The following is a 23,991-nucleotide window of genomic DNA, read 5'->3' as shown; positions in this document are numbered from 1 at the left end:
CAGACTGTGCAGTCACTGTTCATTAGAACCTGATTCAGTTTCTCATATCTTACTTTATTGCCTGAAGTTCCACAAACTTCATAAACAACTCCTTGACCCAGTTATTCCTAATTATCCTGGTTCTTTTGAGGGAACTACTCAATATCTATTGGTGGATAAATATCCTAAAGTGACAGAAATGGTAGCAGAGTATTTGGCTAACGTCCTGTTAATAGCTACCCCACTCAATCAAAGCCAGAGAACTTTTGATTGCAATCGTTTGAGATATTATGTCAAATGATATTGTTTTAGCTTTAAAATGTTTTTTATCTTATCTCTGAAATTATTGTTGGTACCTACTTTTATTCATTGTATCTTCCCTTATTTTATTGTCAGGTACTTCAATAACTCAGCATCAACCAGCAGGTCCTTAAACAGGTTCAGCTTTATTGATCAGAGCAAGGTGAAGTCATCTTAGACTCTTTGAGTCAGGAATGAGGCATACAAAATTTTACATTACATTACATTACACTTTCCATTTCTATACCGCTCCTTCCCGAAGGCTCGGAGCGGTTTACAGAGTGGAGTGCGGGGAACTGGTTAACGGTTCAGAGGTGAGCGGGAGGCAACAGAGGTTTCACATGGAAATGATATGCGCTCAAGGCCAATGGCTAGATAAGAGAGGCAGGAGCGAGAAGTAGCTGCAGAGCATTACACATTCCAGAGTCAGGAAAAACACACCCATGGTGGGACTACCCGACATCTATGCCATTATAACCAGATAGGAGGAGGGGATTAGGAGCTATTTATTAATTTATTTGGTTCAATTTGTATCCCACCCTCCCTGCAAGTGGCCTCAGGGTGGGTTCCATCATAAAATTCACAATACATCCATCTATATGGGAAGGGAACAGGGGTCATATCCTGCGGGAGCGCACAGGAGCAGAGCTCCGGCAGTAAGGAGCCCAGGGGGCGGGCACATGCAACAAGCCCCGCCCCCGCTCCCAGAAGCCCTCATTCAGGCCATGAGGAGCAAGAAGCAGCCAGGTAAGTTGCAGAGGGGCCCCCAGCCCACCTTCAGGTACAAGCTCTCCCTCCCCCCCACCCCCCAATAGCTAGCAATCCAAAACAGTCCAGTGGAGCCTGAGCGGTGGGTGTTGCCTTCTGACACACTTCCGGTGATGTCAGGGGGTGTGGCATATGCAAATAAGTTATGCTAATGAGTTATGCTAATGAGCACCTGCACCTCTTTTTCTACGAAATGACCCCTGGAAGGGAACCAAGGGTCCCTCTAAGAAATAAAGGCCATTAGAAGCCCAAAGGATATTTGGGGGCTCATAGCTCATCACATGGTTCCTTGGGCACAGGACCGATTGCACCAGCGCAGGGACATGATGTCCTGCTTGAGCTCTGTCTGCTGACGGTTTTGCTTCCTGGGACGCTGAGCTGTTCAGCTTGTGAAGGAAAACCCGGTTTTGCTACAGGTGGGTGCAGTTCTTTTTTAATTAAGAAATGCAGCACACAATATTTGAACGGTGACTTTTAATTAAACCATTTTACGGCAGCGGTGCCATCCGGAGGGGACCTTTCCTCCGCAGACATCTTCTTGGCAAACAGCGAGAAGCCTTTCTGTTCCAGGGCGCTGTTTATCTTTCAGGCCGATTCTCACAATAAAGTTATTTGTATCTCCAGCTTGCCGGCTGCTCGCCGGTCGTAAATCAGCGGGAACGATAAACAGTTTGTCCAAGCGAGGGAAGAGAGGAAGAGTACTCCTGCCAAGGCCCCGTCAGAAATGGAAAAAACGATCATTTACTCTGCACCGTCTCCCAGGGCGAAGTTCCCCTGATTGGCTGAACCGGGCCGGCTGGGCTCCTTCTCCAGATACTGAATAAAAACCTTCACCCCAGCCTGGGAACCAGCCACTTTGGATCATTACACCTGGATGCAGCCTATCTCACGATGCCAGAGGAAGCCCCGGGAGATCAGTGAGTAGACGAGGGGTGGGGAGAGGGGGAGAGCGCCAGGGCCGGCCAACCATCGCTTCAGGCACCAGTGCAGGGTCTCTTGCTGGGTGGCAAAGGCCCCTGTGGCCCCTGACAAAGCTGCTGACACCTGTTGCCGCACAATGGCTTGGACCAGAGTAGCGCCAGAGTGGCTGCAGAGGAAACTTGGTGGTATTCTCTTAAAACTCTTCATAACTCTTCTTTTTTGGGGGGTGGGAGGGAGGGAAACTATATTGGCTAGTCAGTAGGTGAAGCAGGGGCGGATCTACTATGAGGGGTCCTGAAGCAACGTGTGTTTTTTTAATGAGTGAATTTTTCACCAAAATTGATGGAGGTTTTTGTTGTTGTTCTGTAAGGCTATGTAAGGCCGCATGACAGAGTGAGCTCCTGTCTCTAGTTCCAGCTCCTGCCAAGCTAGCAGTTGAAAAGCAAGAAATTGCAAGTAGATAAATAGGTACCACTTCGGTGGGAAGGGAACAGCGTTCCATGCGCCTCGGTGTTTAGTCATGCCGGCCACATGAGCACGGAAACATCTTTAGACAGCGCTGGCTCTTCGGCTTTGAATCGGAGATGAGCATGTTGAAAAGCAAGAAATTGCAAGTAGATAAATAGGTACCACTTCGGTGGGAAGGGAACAGCGTTCCATGCGCCTTGATGTTTAGTCATGCCGGCCACATGAGCACGGAAACATCTTTAGACAGCGCTGGCTCTTCGGCTTTGAATCGGAGATGAGCACCGCAACCCTAGAGTCGGACTCGACTGGCTTTCGAGCAAGGGAAACCTTTACCTTTTACTTTACCTTTAAGGCTATTTTAGTGGCAGAATCTGAAGCTAATGGGTTGAAGTACTCCATATTGACCTTAGAATATGCTCTAATACCCGTTTCAGAGGGCCTCAAAATGTCCCTGTAGTTGGTCAAATTTCAAAATCTTCCTCAGGGGCTTGCGGTACCTGAACCCCCAGCTGTACACAAGTGGCTTTGACTTGTGAGATAACCCAGTAGAGCAATTTTAATCAAAACCTGAGATGTAGTGGTTAATTAAAAAAAAATTGTGGTGATCTGCCATGGAATGACCCCATTGAAGAAGATAGCAGAAGTGACCCAGACCTCGTTGCTGGTGGGGAGGGGTTTGCTTGCTGTATGGCCCACTTTCAAGGGCTCCACCCCGTTCTCTGCTATTTGCCCCTTGAGTTCCTTGCAAGGGCCTTGTTGGACGTTGCCCTATTGTTGCTGGTTGTGAATCATAGAATCATAGAACGTTAGAGTTGGAAGGGACCTTGCAGGTCATCTAGTCCAACCCCCTGCACTCTGCAGGAGCATAGTTGAAAGATAGCCCTACATACCTACAACATACCCGAAAGATGGTCATCCAGCCTCTGCTTGTAAATGCCCAGCGAAGGAGCCTCCACCACCTCCCGAGGCAGACTGTTCCACTGCTCGACCACTCTGACAGTTAGGAAGTTTCTCCTGATATTTAGCCAGCATCGACTCCCTTGTAATCTCCACCCATTAGATCTAGTCTTGCAATCCGGAGCAAGAGAGAATAGATCTGCTCCATTTTCTACATGACAGCCTTTCAAATACTTGAAGGCTGCAATCATGTCCCCTCTAAGCCTTCTCTTTCCCAGGCTAAACATAAGGGCCCCCCATAACAGTTCAAGCTTCAGGGCCCCAAAAATGTAGGTCCGCCACTGAGGTGAAAGGTCTCAGACATCCATAAAGGATATTGGGTCAACTCAGTGACAGGATGCAGAGATTCATGGGGTCCTGTTCTGGGATTAGGGATGTTTAAAATAAGTAGATAAACCACTCGATGGGGATAGCTTGCCTCTGGCTAATGTTTGTGAGATGTTGTATCATAATGTTGAGTATAGCCCAGTCTCAAGAGATCGTGGAAGCTCAGCAGGGTCAGTACTTGGATGGGAGACCACTGAGGAAGGCTCTGGAGAGGAAGGCAACGGGAGACCACCTCTGCTTCTCAGTGGCCTTGAATGCCCCTTGCTGGGGTCGCCAGAGGTCAGCCGCGATGTGACAGCACACACATACACAGGGGTCATTTCGTAGAAAAAGAGGTGCAGGAGCTCATTAGCACAACTCATTAGTAGTTGGTGCCCTCAGTAGTAGAGATTGGATTTCTACCCTGCCCTTCACTTGGAGTCTCAGGGCGGCTTACAGACTCCTTTCCCTTCCCCTCCCCACAACAGACACCCTGTGGGGTGGGTGGGGCTGAGAGAGCTCTGACAGAAACTGCTCCTGAGAGAACAGCTCTTGTTAGAACTACGGCTTGCCCAAGGTCATGAGTAGTCTGTTGTCTGGGTCCATAGGCAGTGTGGGGCCTGCAGCTGGGCCTGCGAAGGGTGGAGGCAGTTATGTGGAGCAGAGCGGAGTTGTTCCTGCCTTCGTGACACAAAACCAGTTTGCCCAGCGCTGTCTCTTCTGGCTGGTAGTGGCTCTCCAAGGCTCTTTTGCAGGCCTGCTTCTTGAGAACTTTTGTTGCTGGAGAGGAGATGTCGGGATTTGAGCCTGACCAATGGGGACCAATGTTCCCTCTAAGCTGTGGAGTCTTGTGAGCAAAAATTCTGCTTTGTGAGCTGCTGGCATTAAAGTTGTGAGTCAGCAATTGGGCTACTGTGGGGCAAGTGATGCTCTGTCTTCTTGGTGCTTGGTGGGGGGGCAACAGCGGAAGGGCTTCTAGTGTCCTGACCCCACTGCTGGACCTCCTGAGGGCACCTGGTATTTCTGGCCACTGTGTGACCCAGGGTGTTGGACTGGATGGGCCTTTGGCCTGATCCAACATTGGCGTCTCCTAGGTTCTTATGTCTGGGGCAAGTGATGCTCTGTCTTCTTGGTGCTTGGGTGGGGGGGGGCAACAGTGGGAGGGGCTTTTGGAGTTCTGGCCCCACTGCTGGACCCCCTGAGGGCACCTGGTATTTCTGGCCACTGTCTGACAGACAGAATGTTGGACTGGATGGGCCATTGGCCTGATCCAGCACTGGCTTCTCTCATGTTCTTATGTCTGGGGCAAGGGATGCTCTGTCTTCTCGGTGCTTGAGGGGGGGAGCAACAGTGGGAGGGGCTTCTGGTGTCCTGGCCCCACTGGTGGACCTCCTGAGGGCATCTGGTGTTTCTGGCCACTGCGTGAGACAGAGTGTTGGACTGGAGGGGCCTTTAGCCTGATCCAACATTGGCTTCTCTCTTATGTTCTTATGTTATGTAATGCATCCATTAGTTTGCTCTGGAGCCCCATCCTTCCTGAGCTAAGACGAAAAAGTATGAGCCAGAGCCTAAAAACTGTGTGCTTGCTCAGCTTACGGGGAACACTGGACCAGACCCTATTTTTAACGTTTTCTGGGAAAACTCGGAGCCCAAAAGCAGGCGGGCACCCGAGGAGGCAAGAGGACAAACTGCTCCTCCCAAGGCAGTTGTGTGAGGATATCCCAGATGGAGGGTAAGAATCCGAGGAAGTAGCTCAGTAAACAATAGGGATTAGCAGGCTAGAGGGTATCAGAACCCACAGCCAACAATGAAGTACACGCATTCAGGAACGGTTATACTTTTATTGCAAAGCTATAGATGCATTAACATAGGCACTGTTAAGAATGGCGGCGGCCCCATGGGCATAATAGGATATAGGGTATTCATATGCAACCTCCCCCCAGCACTGGCCAATTAGGCACCCTCCTGCGCGCGGGCTAATGACTCTAGACTGTTAGGTAGCTGAAGCTGAGAATGAACACTCTCCCACGACAGTTAGGGAAAACCCAGACACCACAACACCCTCCTGAGTCCTGCACACCTGTATAGATAAGTTTTTCGGCGCACAGCAGAGAAAGCACAGAAAGGAATGCAGTAGCAATTAACCTGAAAGGAAAGGAATAGTCATTAACCAGATACAGCCCAAACTCCCCAACCTTCATGGCAGCATAGCTGACAGAGGGCAGTTTTCCCTGGAGGAGAGTTGCAAAAATGAGCATCTGCAGCATTTAGAGGGAACACTGGTGTGAAGCAGCTTCCCTTTCTTCCTGCAAAAGCTCCGTCTCTTGAGCCGGGCCCCCTAAACTGTTCTGTCCTGCCTCATCATTTCTCCCCAAATCACACCGGTCTCCCGTTTCTCTCTCCAGCCCTAATTTATTTTATTTACAATTTGTACCTCATCTCCCCCCACCCAGGAGAACTCACGATGAAGGGATACATCCAAGGGATATCTCTCCCTTATATATAAAGCCATAGTCGGCTCCAGCGTTCCAAATGCACACCTTTAGTGTTTGGCCGCAAGAACTGTCAGTCAGAAGTCGCTGGCTGGGTTGACTGGCTGCTTTGTACAGTCCCGCCCAGCATTTCAAGGTCTTTTGCATATGGAAGCTGATTGGACTCCATTCCACACCTCAAACTCCCCCCCCCCGCAAGGCAGTTGGAATGTCAGTTGCATATGGAATCTGCTGTATTCTGGTGGTGTGCAGGTCCCAGGTTCATGTTTTAAAAGCTGCCTGGGGGATTATGGACCATTCACACACTTTCAACCTTAACATACCTCATAGGGTAGTTGTGCGAATCATACGGGGGAGAGGAGAATGATGTCAGCTGCTTTGGTTCCCACTGCAGGGAAAGACTGCCCTTTCCCTAGGCAGAGGCTGGGGTGGGTGGGATGTAAACCTGAAGACAGACAGGCAGATAAAGGTAGGGTGATGGTTGCCTGGAAAGGACATAGGGTTGCCAACTCCAGTTTGGAAACTTCCAGGATATTTTAGGGATGAAGCCTGCTGAGGGTGGGGTCTGAGGAGGAGGAGGAGGAGGAGGAGGAAGAGGAGGACCTCAGACAGATACAATGCCATACTCCCCACCCTCCAAACAAGCTGTTGACAGTCTCCAGGTGACAGCTGGAGAGCACTTAAAGCTCTGGTGCTAATTCAAAGTGCTGCAATTTATCGACAGAGTAGTGTTTCGGAAAATCCTTAGGAATTGTTTGGTGCATTGCCAGCTTTAGGTATGGAAATTCCTGGAGATTTGAGGGGTGGAGCCTGGGTAACAATTGTTGCCACTCTCCAGGTGAGGGCTAGAGATCACTCAAAATTACAACTGCTCTTCAGGTAGCACAGATCAGTCCCTCTGGAGAAAACAGTGGACTCTGTCATTATACCCTGCTGAGGTCACCACAGCAAATTGATGCATCTCTATGGAAGCTGCCTGGGTGATTCCGGAGCAGCCACAGACTGCCTGCCTAACCTACCTTACAGTGTTACTGTACAGATTGCAAAGCCGAAGAGAATGAAGTAAGCTGCTTTGCTCCCCCGCTAATGAGAAAGACAGATTTTTGCCTAGAAAGAGGCTGCTGAGAGGGGAGGAGATAAAGCTTCCAGCTTTAGGTATGGAAATTCCTGGAGATTTGAGGAGTGGAGCCCGGAGAGGGGGACCTCAGACAGGTACAGTGCCATAGACTCCACCCTCCAACCCAGCTATTTGCTCCTGGGGAACTATTGTTGCCAATCTTGGCCCAGCACCCATCAAACCATTCCCTTCAACCCCCTGCTGTGCAGCTGACTTTCCCCTAGGGTTGCCAATCTCCAGGTGGGACCTGGAGATCTCTCACTGCTACAATTGATCTCCAGATGACATAGATCAGTTCCCCTGGAGAAAATGGCTGCTTTGGAGGGTAGACCCTATGACATTATACCTGCTGAGTCCTTCCGCCCCCCCAATGCTGCCCTCTACAGAACCCACCCCCCAAAACTCCATGTATTTCCCTCCTTAGAGCTGGCAACCCTACTTTCCCCTCAGTGCCTGTTGGTAGGCAACTAAGCTTGGTCCTGTCACCTACTTTGGTCTTTGGGAGAAAACACATTGGGGCCAGTCCTGATAGGGTTGCCAACTCCAGATGGGAAATTCCTGGAGATTTGAGGGATGGAGCCTGAAGAGGGTGAGGTTTGAGGAGGGGTGGGACCTCAGACAGGTACACTGCCATAGACTCCACCCTCCAAACCAGTCAGTCCCACATAGGGAACCATTGTTGCCAATCTCCAGGTGAGGGCTGGAGACCATTCAGAATTACAACTGCTCTGCAGAAGGGAGGGCAGAAGTCAGCTGAAGTCAAAGGGGCAGATACTGGTAGGTTGATGGTTAGCTGGGAAGGAGATGGGGTTGCCAACTCCAGGCTGGCAAATTCCTGGGGATTTGAGGGGTGGAGCCTGGAGAGGGTGGGGTTTGCGGAGGGGTGGGACCTCAGACAGGTAGAATGCCATAGACTCCACCCTCCAAACCAGCCATTTCGTCCCGGGTAACAATTGTTGCCAATCTCCAGGTGAGGGCTACAGATCACTCAAAATTACAACTGCTCTTCAGGTAGCAGAGATCAGTTCCTCTGGAGAAAACAGTGGACTCTGTCATTATACCCTGCTGAGGTCACCACAGCAAACTGATACTGTTTGCCCAAAGCCAGAGCACTCCCCCAGAGCCTCTCTCTAGATCTCGTTGTATTTATTTCCACAAGGGCTTTATTCCTAGTGCTTAAATAATTCTGCAATGCTACCTTACAGGCAGAAATTTAAGTGGTGCAGCAGGTGGCAGTAAAGCTATACCCGTTGAGCATCACCTCTCAAAACATGGAAATGAAATCCTGTGGGGTGGGGAGATGGCAGTCCCTCTCCAGGGCCTCATATCTCTCTCACAGATGCCTTGTTCCAAAGCAAAAAGGAATCCAGGCCCAGTTCAGCTGTCCAAGGTTTCCTACACTAGTCTGATGTAGTGGTTAAGTGCGCGGACTCTAATCTGGGAGAACCGGGTGATTCCCCACTCCTCCTTCACTTGCACCTGCTGGATGACCTTGGACAAGCTGTAGTTTTGACAAGAGCTGTTGTTGAAAAAGAGCAGTTTCTGTGCAGAGCTCTCTCAGCCCCACCTGCCTCACAAGGTGTCTGTTGTGGGGAGGGGGAGGGAAAAGGACTATTTTGCAGCAACAGACTGACTCCTCTGGCGGGCTGTTTGTTCTGAGTGTTGTAATAACTTGTAACTTAGCTATTTCCCTTTCCATTCTGTTCCTGAAGTTGCTTTGCAATAAAACAGCTACTTTGAGGTCAGCCATTGAATGCCCTGGAAAGACAAACATAGGACAAGCAGGACAAACCCTACGTCAAAGGATAAGTGGACACCAATCTGACAACAGGAATCACAAGACTGAGAAACCTGTAGGGGAACACTTCAACCTGTGATTCTCTGTTTTGGCGACAAGGAAAATACTCTACACAGCCAAGATGCTGTAACGTTTGTCTCCATGCTAGAAAGGAGATGGGTAGGGTCAGGACTGGATTCTCACAATTTAGGACACATCGGTCTCCAGTTCTGGCATATTTATTACCTATGTTGTTCCTCCCCCCCCCAACCCAAACAGATGATAACCAGAAACTGAGCTTGTCAGTCTTTAGATCTGTTAATAAATACTTCACTATTTTGCATGCTAATTTAACAAGCCTGCGGTGGCTCAAGTGGTTAAGACGCTGAACTGCAGGCTGTGGAAGGTCAGTAGTTCAGCAGTTCAAGACCCAAGTGCCGCATGACGGAGTGAGCTCCCGTCTCTAGTTCCAGCTCCTGCCAACCTAGCAGTTCGAAAGCAAGAAATTGCAAGTAGATAAATAGGTACCGCTTCAGTGGGAAGGTAACAGCATTCCGTGCGCCTTGGAGTTTAGTCATGCCGGCCACATGACCACGGAAACGTCTTTGGACAGCGCTGGCTCTTCGGCTTTGAAATGGAGATGAGCACCACAACCCTAGAGTCAGACTCGACTGGCTTTCGAGCAAGGGAACCTTTACCTTTACCTTTAACAAGCCACCCTGTATATATACAACTATGATCTGTAATTCCATTTAATTGTCTGACGAAGTGCCCGTGCGCACGAAAGCTCACACCTAGGAAACAGAGCAGTTGCACAGTCCAAGACACCCAGATGACTGCAACAGTTTGAGAGGGAACAAGGTTTGAATCCAGGGGCACCTTTAAGACAAGCAAAGTTTTATTCTGGGTAGAAGCATTAAGAACATAAGAACATAAGAGACGCCAATGTTGGATCAGGCCAAAGGCCCATCCAGTCCAACACTCTGTGTCACACAGTGGCCAGAAATACCAGTGCCATCAGGAGGTCCAGCAGTGGGGCCAGGACATTAGAAGCCCTCCCACTGTTGACCCCCCCCAAGCACCAAGAAGACAGAGCATCACTTGCCCCAGAGCCCCTAGCTATACCTTGTGGCTAATAGCCACTGATGGCCTCTTGTTCCATTTGCTTATCTAATTCCCTTTTGAAGCCGTCCATGCTTGTAGCACCCACCACTTCCTGTGGCAGTGAATTCCATGTGTTAATCACTCTTTGGGTGAAGAAGTACTTCCTTTTATCCGTTCTAACCCGACCGCTCTGCAGTTTCATGGAGTGCCCACGAGTTCTTGTATTGTGAGAAAGGGAGAAAAGTACCTCTTTCTTTACCTGCTCTTTCCCATGCATAATCTTATAAACCTCGATCATGTCACCCCTCAGTCGTCTTTTCTCCAAGCTAAAGAGCCCTAAGCGCCTTAACCTTTCCTCATAGGGAAAGTGTTCCAACCCTTTTATCATTCGAGTTGCCCTTTTCTGCACTTTCTCCAAAGCTATAATATCCTTTTTAAGGTGTGGTGACCAGAACTGCACACAGTATCCCAAATGAGGTCTCATCATTGATTTATATAGGGGCATTATGATATTGGCTGATCTGTTTTCAATACCCTTCCTAATAATCCCCAGCATAGCATTGGCCTTCTTTATTGCAGTCACACACTGTCTCGACATTTTCAGTGAGTTATCCACTACGACTCCAAGATCTCTCTCTTGCTCAGTCTCTGCCAGTTCAGACCCCATCAATGTGTATTTATATTTAGGATTTTTGGCTCCAATGTGCATCACCTTGCACTTGGCCACATTGGACCCCATTTGCCATGTTGACGCCCACTCGCCCATCCTTGACAGATCCCCTTGGAGTGCCTCACAATCCTCACATTCCTGTGCATGCACACTTCTTCAGATCAGAGAGGGAGACGGTTATAGATCTCTCCCTGTTTAGATTATTACTCCAGGAATCTAATGCTTTACTGTCTCTGCTGCAACTAGTAGCGGTTGATTCCTGGTTGGAACCTATGCTTAGTTCAACTGATTTAAAGCTTGCGACATTAAACCAGAGCCTAAATTCCAGGGGTCCATTGAAAAAAGATTTCTGTTGACTGTTGACGGGCTATTCTAAGACTTAAGGCTGATTGGAAATGATTCCCTTTTTTCCCATTGATCCCATCAGACAATGTTTGAATTATCTAAATACTTCTTTTGTTTAATGGCTCCAAAATATTGTTGATCTTTCGTATTGCTTAGATGCAATGTGCTGCCTTCCGCTGACATGAAGGGCCATTTCAGCAGAACCCCTCCAGAGAAGCACTTTTGTACTTATTGCAACGATGGACTCAATTGCCCATCTCTTTTTTAGCTGCCCCTGTTAACATTTTACTTTGTAGTCAATATATCACTCCCTGGACTGATCGTCTACAGAATATTTCAGAACAACAGAAACTAAATATATTATCATTAGGCAAGATTTTTTAAAAAATGCACATGTAACTTAGCCGTATTTTTCTATGCTGCTATAAAGCGTTTCTTGTAAAATGTCTTGACGTATGGCTTGTAGGCTGTTAAGTTACAGAGAAAGGAAAAGATCTTTCCCTGGGGCAGAGGCCAAAGACACCCCCAGGTCACCCAGACAGCTGAAATGTCGTGTCCAGACTGCTGCCTCAAAAAAATCGGAGACTGGGACACTTCTGCTCCTGTCTTAATACTTGAGTCATGACGACCTTCACCTCTATAATGGAAGCACGGAGTCAGCCAAAGGATAGGGCTACTGGCTCTGGCTTGGGAAATTCCCTGGGAATTTGGGGGCGGGGCCTGGAGAAGGCAGCATTTGGGGAAGAGAGGGAGGTCTGTGGAGACGTGATGCCACACACCCAAAGATGCCATTTGCCCCCGGGGAAACGGTCTATTTTGCGACAGAATTTTGCGAGCTGCCCCCCTCCCTGGCGGTCTTGAAGCAGCGGCTGGACAAACACTTGTCAGGGATGCTTTCTAGGCGGATCCTGGATTGAGCAGCGGGTTGGACTGGAATAATAGAATCACAGAGTTGGATGGCGGAACTCCAGGGTCATCTAGTCCAACCCCCTGCACAATGCAGGAAATTCACAAACACCTCCCCTACTTGATTGCCTGCATGGCCCCTTCCAACTCGGTGGCTCTGTGATTTTGCCTGGAAATCTGTTGTAATTGTGGGAGATCTCTAGCTACCCCCTGGAGATATCTGTCGCGGGAGGGGAGGCTACGGGCAGAGGGGGCGTCACCAGCCACAGTCAGGGACCATCATTGGTGTCTACGGAATTGCAGCTCATTGACTGGCACAATTATTTAACCATTATTATTTAATAATGAGGCGATTCAAATGTATAAGGCCCCTGTCCTTTGAGAGCCAGTTTGGTGTGGTGGTTAAGTGCGCGGACTCTAATCTGGGAGAACCGGGTTTGATTCCCCACTCCTCCACTTGCAGCTGCTGGATGACCTTAGGCAAGCCGTAGTTCTGATTAGAGCTCTCCTTGACAAAGAGCCGTTTCTGTCCAGAGCTCTCTTAGCCCCACCGACCTCACAGGGTGTCTGTTGTGGGGAGGGGGAGGGAAAGGAGTTTGTGAGCCGCTCTGAGACTCCTTCGGGTAGTGAAGGGCGGGGTAGAAATCCAATCTCTTCTCTTCTTCTGATAAGAGCTGTCCTTGAAAAAGAGCAGTTTCTGTCAAGAGGTCTCTCAGCCCCACCTGCCTCACAGGGTGTCTGTTGTGGGGAGGGGGAGGGAAAGGAGTTTGTGAGCCGCTCTGAGACTCCTTCGGGTAGTGAAGGGCGGGGTAGAAATCCAATCTCTTCTCTTCTTCTGATAAGAGCTGTCCTTGAAAAAGAGCAGTTTCTGTCAAGAGGTCTCTCAGCCCCACCTGCCTCACAGGGTGTCTGTTGTGGGGAGGGGGAGGGAAAGGAGTTTGTGAGCCGCTCTGAGACTCCTTCGGGTAGTGAAGGGCGGGGTAGAAATCCAATCTCTTCTCTTCTTCTGATAAGAGCTGTCCTTGAAAAAGAGCAGTTTCTGTCAAGAGGTCTCTCAGCCCCACCTGCCTCACAGGGTGTCTGTTGTGGGGAGGGGGAGGGAAAGGAGTTTGTGAGCCGCTCTGAGACTCCTTCGGGTAGTGAAGGGCGGGGTAGAAATCCAATCTCTTCTCTTCTTCTGATAAGAGCTGTCCTTGAAAAAGAGCAGTTTCTGTCAAGAGGTCTCTCAGCCCCACCTGCCTCACAGGGTGTCTGTTGTGGGGAGGGGGAGGGAAAGGAGTTTGTGAGCCGCTCTGAGACTCCTTCGGGTAGTGAAGGGCGGGGTAGAAATCCAATCTCCTCCTCCTCCTCCATTCCTCATGACTATGTATGGGTGTAAAAGCGGGACAATGAAGAAAGCTGACAGAAAGAGAGTGGATTCCTTTGGAATGTGGTGCTGGAGGCGAGTTTGATGTCAAGTCAGTGGGTTCTAGACCAAATCCAACCTGAACTCTCCCTCGCAGCTAACATGGCTAAAGAGAGGCCCTTGTCCTTTGGTTATGGGGAAGAGGGTGGCTTACTGCTAGGCTTGCCAACTCCAGGTTGGGAAATGCCTGGATGTGTGGGGGGGGCAGAGGTTGGGAAGGACAGAGTTTGGGGGCAGGTATGGGGTGCTCTGGAGTCCACCCTCCAAAGCAGCCATTTTCTCCAGGGAAACTGATCTTGGTTGTCTGAAGATCAGTTGTGATTCCAGGAGATCTCCAGGTCCCTTCTGGAGGCTGGCAACCCAACCCTCCACCTTGGCATTCTCGTTGCAGCCAGTGTGCCTCTGGATGGTGGGTAGCTCATCACAGAAAGTGACAGAAGGAAGGATGGGGCCACTGACGGCTGTGAGCCACGAAAGCACTCTCTTTGGCCTTTATCTCACCTATTGCAAACCTGAGCCCTCGATCCAGTGGTTCAAAGCCAACCCTTTCCTCTGCGCTTCACCCCTGATAAGGTAAAGGTAAAGGTTTCCCTTGCTCGAAAGCCAGTCGAGTCCGACTCTAGAGTTGCGGTGCTCATCTCCGTTTCCAAGCCGAAGAGCCAGCGCTGTCCGAAGACGTTTCCATGGTCATGTGGCCGGCCTGACTAAACACCAAGGCGCACGGAACGCTGTTCCCTTCCCACCGAAGTGGTACCTATTTATCTACTTGCAATGTCTTGCTTTCACCCCCGATAACAGTGCCCTATTTACAGGGAGATTTACATCTAAGCAGGGGTCTTGTTGTAGAAAAAGAGCTGCCGGAGCTCATTAGCATAACTCATTAGCATGACTTATTTGCATATGCCACGCCCCCTGACATCACCGGAAGTGACAGAAGGCCACACCCCCTGACATCACCGGAAGTGTGTCAGAAGGCCCGGCTACTTACCCTCCTGCTTCATCCTCATTCCCAAACGGAATGAGGATCGAAGCAGAGGGCGGGGTAAAGAAGGGGGCGGGGCTTCACCACGTGACCGCCCCGCCCCCTAGAGGTTCTCTTCCGGAGCTCCGTACCTGAGAGCTCCCCCCCGACTAGAGCCCTGCATCTAAGCTGTTTCACAGAAAAGTTCTGAACTCTCGGAAGACTGAGGTATTTTTCCAGAACAGGTTTCCTTTTCATCTTGATCTGTCGTCTTTCTGCTTGCGCCCTCTCTTGGGTCTGTTGTGTTTCCTTCTGGAAGCTCCTTATTACATTAGCTCGACTGTGTAGCTCTCCCCAGTGTACCCCCCCCCCCAATTGTCAGTCAGTTTACTTCACTGGCTGGATCTCTCCAAAGGCTTGGGGCTGTGGCATTGAGTGCTGAGAGTTCAAGCCTGATTTATTCCAGCTCGTGACTCAGGGCAAGGATGCAATATATTTTTTGAAAAAAATTATACAACATTTTCATGGAACTAAGACTGGGTAAAAGAGAGGGCCAGTGAAAGCCGGCACGAAAAACGTAACCCACAGACCTTTCACCAGCGGCAATAAATTCAGCTGCCAGCCCTAAACAGAGACCTAGACTAGATTTCCAGAAAACTTTTGATAAACTTCCTCTTCAAAGGCTCCTAAGTCAACTCAGTGTTCCCTCTAAGCTGAGTTAGTGTGAGCTAGCTCAAAGTTTTTTTAGCATCTGGCTCACACATTTTTGTCTTAGCTCAGGCACAGTGCTCCCTGTAAGCTGTGGAGTCTTGTGAGCCAAAATTCTACTTTGTGAGCTGCTGGCATTCAAGTTGTGAGCAAGTGATTTGGCTACAGCATAAATTAGTTTGCTCTGGAGCCATCCCTTCCTGAGCTAAGACAAAAATGTGTGAGCCGGAGGCTAAAAAACTGTGAGCTAGCTCACACTAACTCAGCTTAGAGGGAACACTGGCCCCCACCCCAGTAAAGTGCTATGATTTGCATCGATATGGGGCGCTTGGGCGGGTCCTTCTTCCGGAGAAACTGGTTCCCACCTCCCAGGAGCCAGCCCAAAGCTCCCCTCGCATTTTCTGCACCCCCCCCACCTCTCACCTGAAAGCCAGGCATACATCCACACACACGCTAGTGCAGTAAAAGCGAGATCAGGCAAAGTCAGTAGCCAGGTGCAAATCGAATCGAAGGATGGCTCCAGAGCAAACTGATGTATGCAGTAGCCAAATGCCTCGCTCACAACTTTCATGCCAGGAGCTCACAGAGTAGAATTTTGGCTCACAAGACTCCACAGCTTAGAGCAGTGATGGCGAACCTTTTAGAGACCAAGTGCCCAAACTGCGACCCAGAGCACACTTATTTATCGCAAAGTGCCAACATGGCAATTTAACCTGAATACTGAGGTTTTACTTTAGAAAAAAAACAACTCATACATTAACTTAAGATGATCCAAACAAAGTAAGGAAAGCAATCCCAAATGCTTTCATTTACTTGAAATTATTTGGCAGAGAATTCGACACTTTAATGATTTATTTATTTATTTATTTATTTTTGAGACTTATACCCCGCCCTACCCAACGGCTCAGGGCGGCAACAGACGGCAAACGCCGAAGATAAAATACATTACATTAAAAGCATGATAAATAAAACTAAAATTGGTGCTCTACAGTACATATTGACAGAGCTCAAGATGGACGTCTCATTTTCAGCTGATGATATCCCAGTTCTGGGCCTGATGGTCTGGGCCTGGCTGGGGAGATGGCACGTGTGCCCACAGAGAGGGCTCTGAGTGCCACCTCTGGCACCCGTGCCATGGGTTTGCCACCACTGCCTTAGAGGGAACATGGGATAAAAAGACAAGCCCTCTTGTGGGTTAAAAACTGGTTAACAGGAAACAGAGAGTGAATAGAAATGGGCAGTTCTCACAGTGGAAGAGAGTAAGTGGTAGGGTACCACAGGGCTCGGCACTAGGTCCGGAGCTTTTAAACCTCTTCATTAATGATTTGGAGCTGGGAGTAAGCAGTGAGGTAGCTAAGTTTGCAGGTGATACTAAGCTATTCAGGGTGGTGAAAACCAGTGAGGATTGTGGGGCACTCCAGAGGGATCTGTTGAGGCTGGACGGTGTCAGACTCCTTAGTCAGGTCACACCACACAGGGCTTCATAAGAAGAGAACTGTTTGTTAGTGGATCCAGTACTAAAGAACACGTGTACAGCTTGTGTCAGGAATGGCCGTCACTGCAGGGCTATTTTTGGGCAGGAACGCACAGGAACGGAATTCCGGCTGGCTCCCGAGTTGGCCACGCCCAGCAGGAACTCATTAGCATAATAGGCCACACCCAACAGCAGAAACTCATTAGGATTGGCTACTTTACGGGTGTGTGGCCTAACATGCAAAGAAGTTCCTGCTACAAAAAAGGCCCTGGGTTTTGACAACAAATAAGGTAAACAGAATAACAAGCAAAAGGTGGGTGTGGCTGGATAACCACACTTCTGGTAACGTGGGTGCGGCCTAATGTGCTAATGAGCTGTGCTGTCAGGGGTGTGGCCCAATATGCTAATGAGTTCCTGCTGTTTGGTGTGGCCTATTATGTTAATGAGTTCCTGCTGGGCTTTTTCTACAAAAAGAGCCCTGGGGCCCGTCAGTACTAGGGCCTCTGACTTATAGTGAAATCAAACATCCCCCCCTGTAAGCTTAAGCCAATGGATATAGTTCGCGCGCATGCGGGGCAAAGCAAGCGGGCATAGCAGAGAAGCCGCTAACTTTCCCAGCCGTGGAAACTGCAGCTGGAACATCTACAAGGTCAAGCGTAAGATAGCACACAGTAGCTGAGCAGGAGAGAGCTGAGAACGAGAGGGAGGGTAGCCCTCCACATTCCAGATCTATGACAGGGCTACCTGACAGACGGGTGGACGCCAATGGGGCAAATGAGGTTCAACATGGGCAAGTGCAAAGTAGCTCACATTGGAGCCAAAAAATCCCAAGTATAAATACACATTGATGGGGTCTGAACTGGCGGTAACTGACCAGGAGGGGGATCCTGGAGTCATGGTAGAAAACTCATTGAAAATGCTGACTCATTCAGTGTACAACTGCAATAAAAAAGGCAAACGCTGTACTGGGGATTATTAGGAAGGGAAATGAACACAAATCAGCCAGTCTCGTAATGCCCCTGTATAAATCTATGGTGCAGCCTCATTTGGAATACTGTGTATGGTTCTAGTCACCATGACCATGTGCCTGACCATGAGGGATAAAAGGTAAAGGTTCCCTTGCTTAAAAGCCAGTCGAATCCGACTTTAGGGTTGCGGTGCTCATCTCCGTTTCAAAGCCGAAGAGCCAGCGCTGTCCGAAGATGTTTCCTTGGTCATGTGGCCGGCATGACTAAACACCAAGGTGCACGGAACGCTGTCACCTTCCCACCGAAGTGGTACCTATTTATCTATTTGCAATTTCTTGCTTTTGAACTGCTAGGTTGGCAGGAGCTGGAACGAGAGACGGGAGCTCACTCCGTCATGCTGAACTACCAACCTTCCACAGCCCGCAGTTCAGCGTCTTAACCACTTGAGCCACCGCAGCTCCTGGCCCATGAGGGATAGAGAGACCCTTTTCAGAATTAATAACAAAAAGCTGAGATGCCCAGATTTCTGTGCCAGTCGCGAGAATGTGCCATGTTCTGCACATCTGCTCATGGCTTAGCTGCAGTTTGGTTCCCTGGAGACCACATGATCACACAGAGTTGGTTTTCTCTCCTGTCTAGGTCATGCAGCACCTGAGCCAGGATGGGACCCCCGCAGGTGGACCCAACGGCGGCCAACGTTTCCTTCTACCAGCCTTCCGTTCTCCTCATGACCGGCATTCCCGGCATGGGCAAGATCCACCACAGACTGCTCTCCATCCCCTTCTGCTTGTTCTACCTCGTCGCCATCTCGGGGAACTGCACCATCCTCTTCATCATCAAGAGAACGCCAAGTCTCCACGAACCCATGCACTACTTCCTTTCCATGCTGGCCGTGGTGGATCTGGGGATGACGATGTGCACGCTTCCCACCACGCTGGGCCTCTTCTGGTTTGACATCAGGGCCATCGGGTTTGACGCCTGCCTCACCCAGATGTATTTGATCCACGTCTTCTCCGTGCTGGAGTCCTCCGTGCTCCTGGCAATGGCCTTTGACCGCTTTGTCGCCATCTCGCGGCCTCTGAGGTACAGGGCCATCCTGACCACAGCGACCATCATCAAGATAGGCCTGGCCTCGTTGTTGAGAGCGGTTGTCTCTCTCCTGCCCCTCCCCTTTCTCCTCAAGAGGCTCTCGTATTGCACCAAGAACAGCCTCTCTCACTCCTTTTGCTTCCACCCGGACGTGATGAAGCTGGCCTGCACGGACGATGTCACGGTCAACGTTCTGTACGGCTTAGTGGTCATCCTCATAACCGCGGGCATAGATTCCATCTTCATTGTGCTCTCTTACGTGCTGATTATCCGGACCGTCGTCAGCCTCGGGGCCACAGGGAAGTGTTGGAAGACCCTGAACACGTGTGTTTCTCACATCTGCGCCGTGTTGATTTTTTTCATCCCTATGATTGGCCTCTCCCTGCTCCACCGGTATGGCAAGAATGTCCCCCCGATTGTAAGCACCGTGGTTGCCTACGTCTACCTCATCGTGCCCCCCGCTCTGAACCCCATCATCTACAGCGTCAAATCCAAGCCGATCCGGAAAGCCATCTGGAGGCTGCTGCTTTGGAAGATGGACGCCGTCTGAAACAGGGGTGGCGCTTCCTCCCCAGGGAGTCCGGGCCAAACCAGAAAATGTTTCAGTTCAGTGCAGCTCGGGTTCAGTTGTTAACAAACGCCTTCTGGACGTGATTCAACGCACAAGCCATGGTCGTGTGGAATTAAATCATTTTATTCAGTTTCACATGCATTCAGGAGGGTTCTTACTTACATCTTTTGTGATCTAATTCTGTTCTCTGGCTCATGGTGAAAAAGATAGTGTACTCCGCCTTCCTTGCAGTTTAAGGAGCAGACAGAGGAATGGGGAAGGCTATAAAACTCGAATTCCCGCGTCTCTGGATGCCGGAAATGACTGTTGATCAGCCAGTCACAGGAATGCTTTTGGATGTCTAACTAAAGACTTCAATTCCCAGAGGCATCTGCTCTTAAAGATATGTGGCAGTTCTACTTAGCTCCAGTTAAACGCTGGCTGGGTCAGCACATGCACGACGTGCATAAACTGTGGTGGATTCGGCCAATGGTGGTTCATTGGCCAATATCCTGTACTCTCGTTTTAAACACATTCGTGTAGAAAACTGCACACTATGGCCATGCCGCTATGCAAAATGTGTTGCTTCCAAGCAGTGCTCCCTCTAAGCTATGGAGTCTTGTGAGCAAAAAATTCTACCTTGTGAGCGACTGGCATTAAAATTGTGAGCGAGCAATTTGGCGACGGCATAAATTAGTTCACTCTGGAGCCACATCCTTCCTGAGCTGAGATAACAATGTGTGAGCCGGAGGCTAAAAAACGGTGAGCTGGCTCACACTCACACAGCTTAGAGGGAACACCAAGCATGCCTTCAAGTAGGTCCACAAACAGAAATTCACCACGCTGACCGTTCAGCTGGGTCGAGGCAGGGCTTTTGGGTTCTGCGTGGTCACCGCATGGAAGAGTGGGAAGTCTGAGTTCTGACACTTTGCCACCTTCGGGTGGATGAAGCGGAAGAAGACTGGCTAAGCATGTTTCTAACTGTGGCGTGTTGCTGATGCCAAGGAGACCCTATTCAGAGATGACAGAGTGGATCAGCTCAGGATGGGGAGCAGATCTCCTGTCTGTGGCCTCCCTGCTTGAGGTCGCCTGCGGTAGACCGTCAGCCCAGCTGCCAGGTGGGAGAGGTCTGAGACCTTCTGCAGAAGGAAACCAAGCGGGAGGAATCTTCGAGGCTTGGCACACAAGGAGCTGCGGTGGCTCAAGTGGTTAAGACGCTGAACTGCAGGCTGTGGAAGGTCAGTAGTTCAGCAGTTCAAGACCCGAGTGTGCCGCATGACGGAGTGAGCTCCCGTCTCTAGTTCCAGCTCCTGCCAACCTAGCCGTTCAAAAGCAAGACATTGCAAGGAGATAAATAGGTACCACTTCGGTGGGAAGGTAACAGCGTTCCGTGCGCCTCGGCGTTTAGTCATGCCGGCCACATGACCACGGAAACGTCTTCGGACAGCGCTGGCTCTTTGGCTTTGAAACGGAGATGAGCACCGCAACCCTAGAGTCGGATTTGACTGGCTTTCGAGCAAGGGAACCTTTACCTTTACCTTTACACATCGGTTCTGCACTTGCACACTCCTCTGAGGCTATGGCTGCCATGTCCCCCCTGGCGGGGGTGGGGAGGGTTCCCAGCTCCAGTTTGGGAAACTCCTGGAGATTTGGGGAAGGAGCCCGGGGAGGACAGGGACCTCAGTGGGGGTACAATGCCACGGACTCCACCCTCCGAAGTATCCATGTTCTCCAGGGGAACAGATCTCTGCAGTCTGGAGATGAGCTTTAATTCCAGGAGATCTCCAGGCCCCACCTGGAGGCTGAAGCCACCCGAGCTGCAGCATTAGGAGAGTCCAGTAACAAATAAATATACACTGCAAAAACCTTTCAGCAAACTAATGTGTTCTATTTATGGTCATCATTTAGTAAAGTGCAGAGTGTATCATTATTTCATCCTAAAAAGTAAAGGTAAAGATTCCCCTGCTCAAAAGCCAGTCGAGTCCGACTCTAGGGTTGCGGTGTTCATCTCCGTTTCAAAGCCGAAGAGCCAGCGCTGTCCGAAGACATTTCCATGGTCATGTGGCCAGCATGACTAGATACCGAGGCGCACGGAACGCTGTTACCTTCCCACCGAAGTGGTACCTATTTATCTACTTGCAATTTCTTGCTTTCATCCTAGTCAGGTATAAATATTCATTACATTCAATAAGCAATAACATTCAATACATACAGACTGTTAACTACCAGACAATTTTGCATCAGTGTTTTAAAAGTCAAGCCCCAACGGGAGTTTCTAGAATCATAAGCCCGCTTTGAGAATGACAGGACTACTCCGTCCATGAATGTTAGCTGCATAATGTGTCTTTTGTAGGATCGGCAAAAAGCATCCATACAAGAAGGCTGCTCCCCTTTTTGGAAGACTTCATGCAAGGAGAAGCGGGCTTATAATTCTCGAATTTTATAATTCTAGAAACTCCTGTTGGGGCTTGACTTTTAAAACACGGATGCAAAATTGTCTGGTAGTTAACAGTCTGTATGTATTGAATGTTATTGCTTATTGAATGTAATGAATATTTATACCTGACTAGGATGAAATAATGATACACTATGCACTTTACTAAATGATGAACCTAAATAGAACACATGAGTTTGCTCAGGCTCCACTGGACTGTTTTGGATTGCCAGCTATTGGGAGGGGGGATGTGCAGGTCTGTCCTTGCAGAGGAGGGAGAGCTTGTGCCTGAATAAAACTTGGTCTTAAAGGTGCCACTGGACTGTTTAGGATTGCTAGCTATGGGGGGGGGGACGTGCAGATCTGCCCTCACAGAGGAGGGAGAGCTTGTGCCTGAATAAAACTTGGTCTTAAAGGTGCCACTGGACTGTTTTGGACTGGGGGCAGGGGCGGGCTCTGCAACTTACCTGGCTGCAGGAAATGACCCCTGCTGATATCAAGGGAGACAAGGATGCTGGATGAGATGGGCCCCTGCTCTGATCCAGCAGGACTCTTCTTATGCTCTTATGTTATGCTTAAATTGGAATTTGAGAGGGAGAGCCCGGAGTGTCTATAGCTAGAATACACTGTGCTCTGCGTGACTGGCATCCACCCTTATCAACAGGAAGGAGGGGCTGGAGAGTTGCTGCCTGGGAACCCACCACCAACGAGGACCGTTTTACAGCACCGTCGGAGGTTGAGTGGCAATGAACATCAGGGGGCCACAGTAACCTCCCCTGGAATGGAAAGGGTATGTGCAATATGGAGAGAGGGTTTTAGTCACGCGGGATCCTTGGGCGTGGCCCATGTATAAATTGTTTTAAACTGTTTTATTGTATTTTATTGCACCTTGTGCCTTATGGTTGTAAGCCGCCCTGAGCCCGCACGCGGGGAGGGCGGGGTATAAATGAAAATAAATAAATAAATAAATAAATATGTAGCATTTGTGGATTTGCTCACGAATAGCAGTGGGGGCTGGTCTGGGAGAATAGTGACACAGTGCCATGAAATAATAGTGGAAATCAGCTCTGAAGGGAGGAAGGGAGGGAGGAGGGAGGGAGGGAGGGAGGGACACCATCATAAATCCAATATGTAGTTTATTTTAAAAACCCGGTTGAAACCTTACAATAATGGAGCACAGCAAGTAAATAAATTAAATTAAATATATTCACAACAGTCATAAGTACTCAATGGATCTATCTAATAAAAATCCCAAAATGGTTTTTGCATTGTTGTTTAAGCAGGTGGAAGACTCAGGCCAGAAGAGATGGGTGGCATCCTACCAGCTTTTCTGCTTGATCTCAGGAAGGAAGGAAGGAAGGAAGGAAGGAAGGAAGGAAGGAAGGAAGGAAGGAAGGAAGGAAGGAAGGAGGAGAGAAATCGGTGAAGATGTTGCTGAACAGTGGGAGAGGGCAGAGTCCTGATCTGACCTGTGAGGGGGGCAGAATCGGTGAGGGGAAGCAGTAGACGGCAGCCTTGATTGGTCTCTGTCTTGTTGCCTTCTGGCGTTATGTGTACTCTTACACGGTAATGTGATATATGCAATACAGGACATTTTGTCAATTCATTTCAGAGTTATTTCCTCGATATCGTTCGTCTGCAGTGATGACATTAGGCCACCTGGGGATTTGCATGCATGAAGCTGTCTTCTCCTACATCAGGCCACTGGTCTATCAAGGCAACACGTCCGCCACAGATCCTGCTTTCTGTATTCCTATTGACTGCATCTTCCATTACCAAGAACCCACCTCCCCCAACCCCAGAAGGATATCCTCAATATATTGGTTCATCATACAAGGAAAGAGTCCTGTGTAGGGGATTATTTTCACCCTCCTCAGTTTGATGCCCTCCAACTTTGAGACCCTCGATGTCCGTGACAGAAGAGAAACTATCAACACCTGAGTGGGACAATTCTAGGAAGTCCATGAAAGTCTTATCCCCATACACACACCCCAACTTCTCCAGGTTGAAACCCTAGCTCCATGGAAACAAACCCCAACTTCAAGTATAGGCTAGTGGGGTCTTGTTATGTATTGCACCTAAGGCTTTCCTCTAGCTGTACCTAGAATGGGCTGAGCTTGCTTCTCTAGAACAATAGCTCGCCTGGATCCAGAAACTAACCAATAGATAAGCAGTATAATGTAAATAACCCATCACTGGGAGTGGGTGTGTGTTGGGCATGGTGTTTTGCATGCTTTATAAGCAGGGCTCACGCCCTGTTAGTTGTTGTGTAGTTTGCTGAAATCACTTATT

At 49.4% G+C, this 23,991-nt stretch overlaps 1 protein-coding gene across 1 annotated transcript; it reads left to right on the top strand.

Annotated features, from left to right (window-relative positions):
* Positions 1–1,895: 1,895 nt before the first annotated feature.
* LOC107111342 (olfactory receptor 51G2-like) lies at positions 1,896–19,295 on the top strand. Its single transcript, XM_015412305.1, has 2 exons — positions 1,896–1,964; positions 18,266–19,295. The coding sequence occupies exon 2, from the start codon at positions 18,288–18,290 to the stop codon at positions 19,263–19,265; it is 978 nt and encodes a 325-aa protein (XP_015267791.1). The 5' UTR covers positions 1,896–1,964; positions 18,266–18,287; the 3' UTR covers positions 19,266–19,295.
* Positions 19,296–23,991: the final 4,696 nt, after the last annotated feature.

Source organism: Gekko japonicus, unplaced genomic scaffold (genome assembly GCF_001447785.1).
Source record: "Gekko japonicus isolate JY-2015 unplaced genomic scaffold, Gekko_japonicus_V1.1 scaffold3523, whole genome shotgun sequence".
In the NCBI taxonomy this organism is placed as follows: Eukaryota; Metazoa; Chordata; class Lepidosauria; order Squamata; family Gekkonidae; genus Gekko; species Gekko japonicus.
This window is presented reverse-complemented; position numbering and strand designations above follow the sequence as displayed.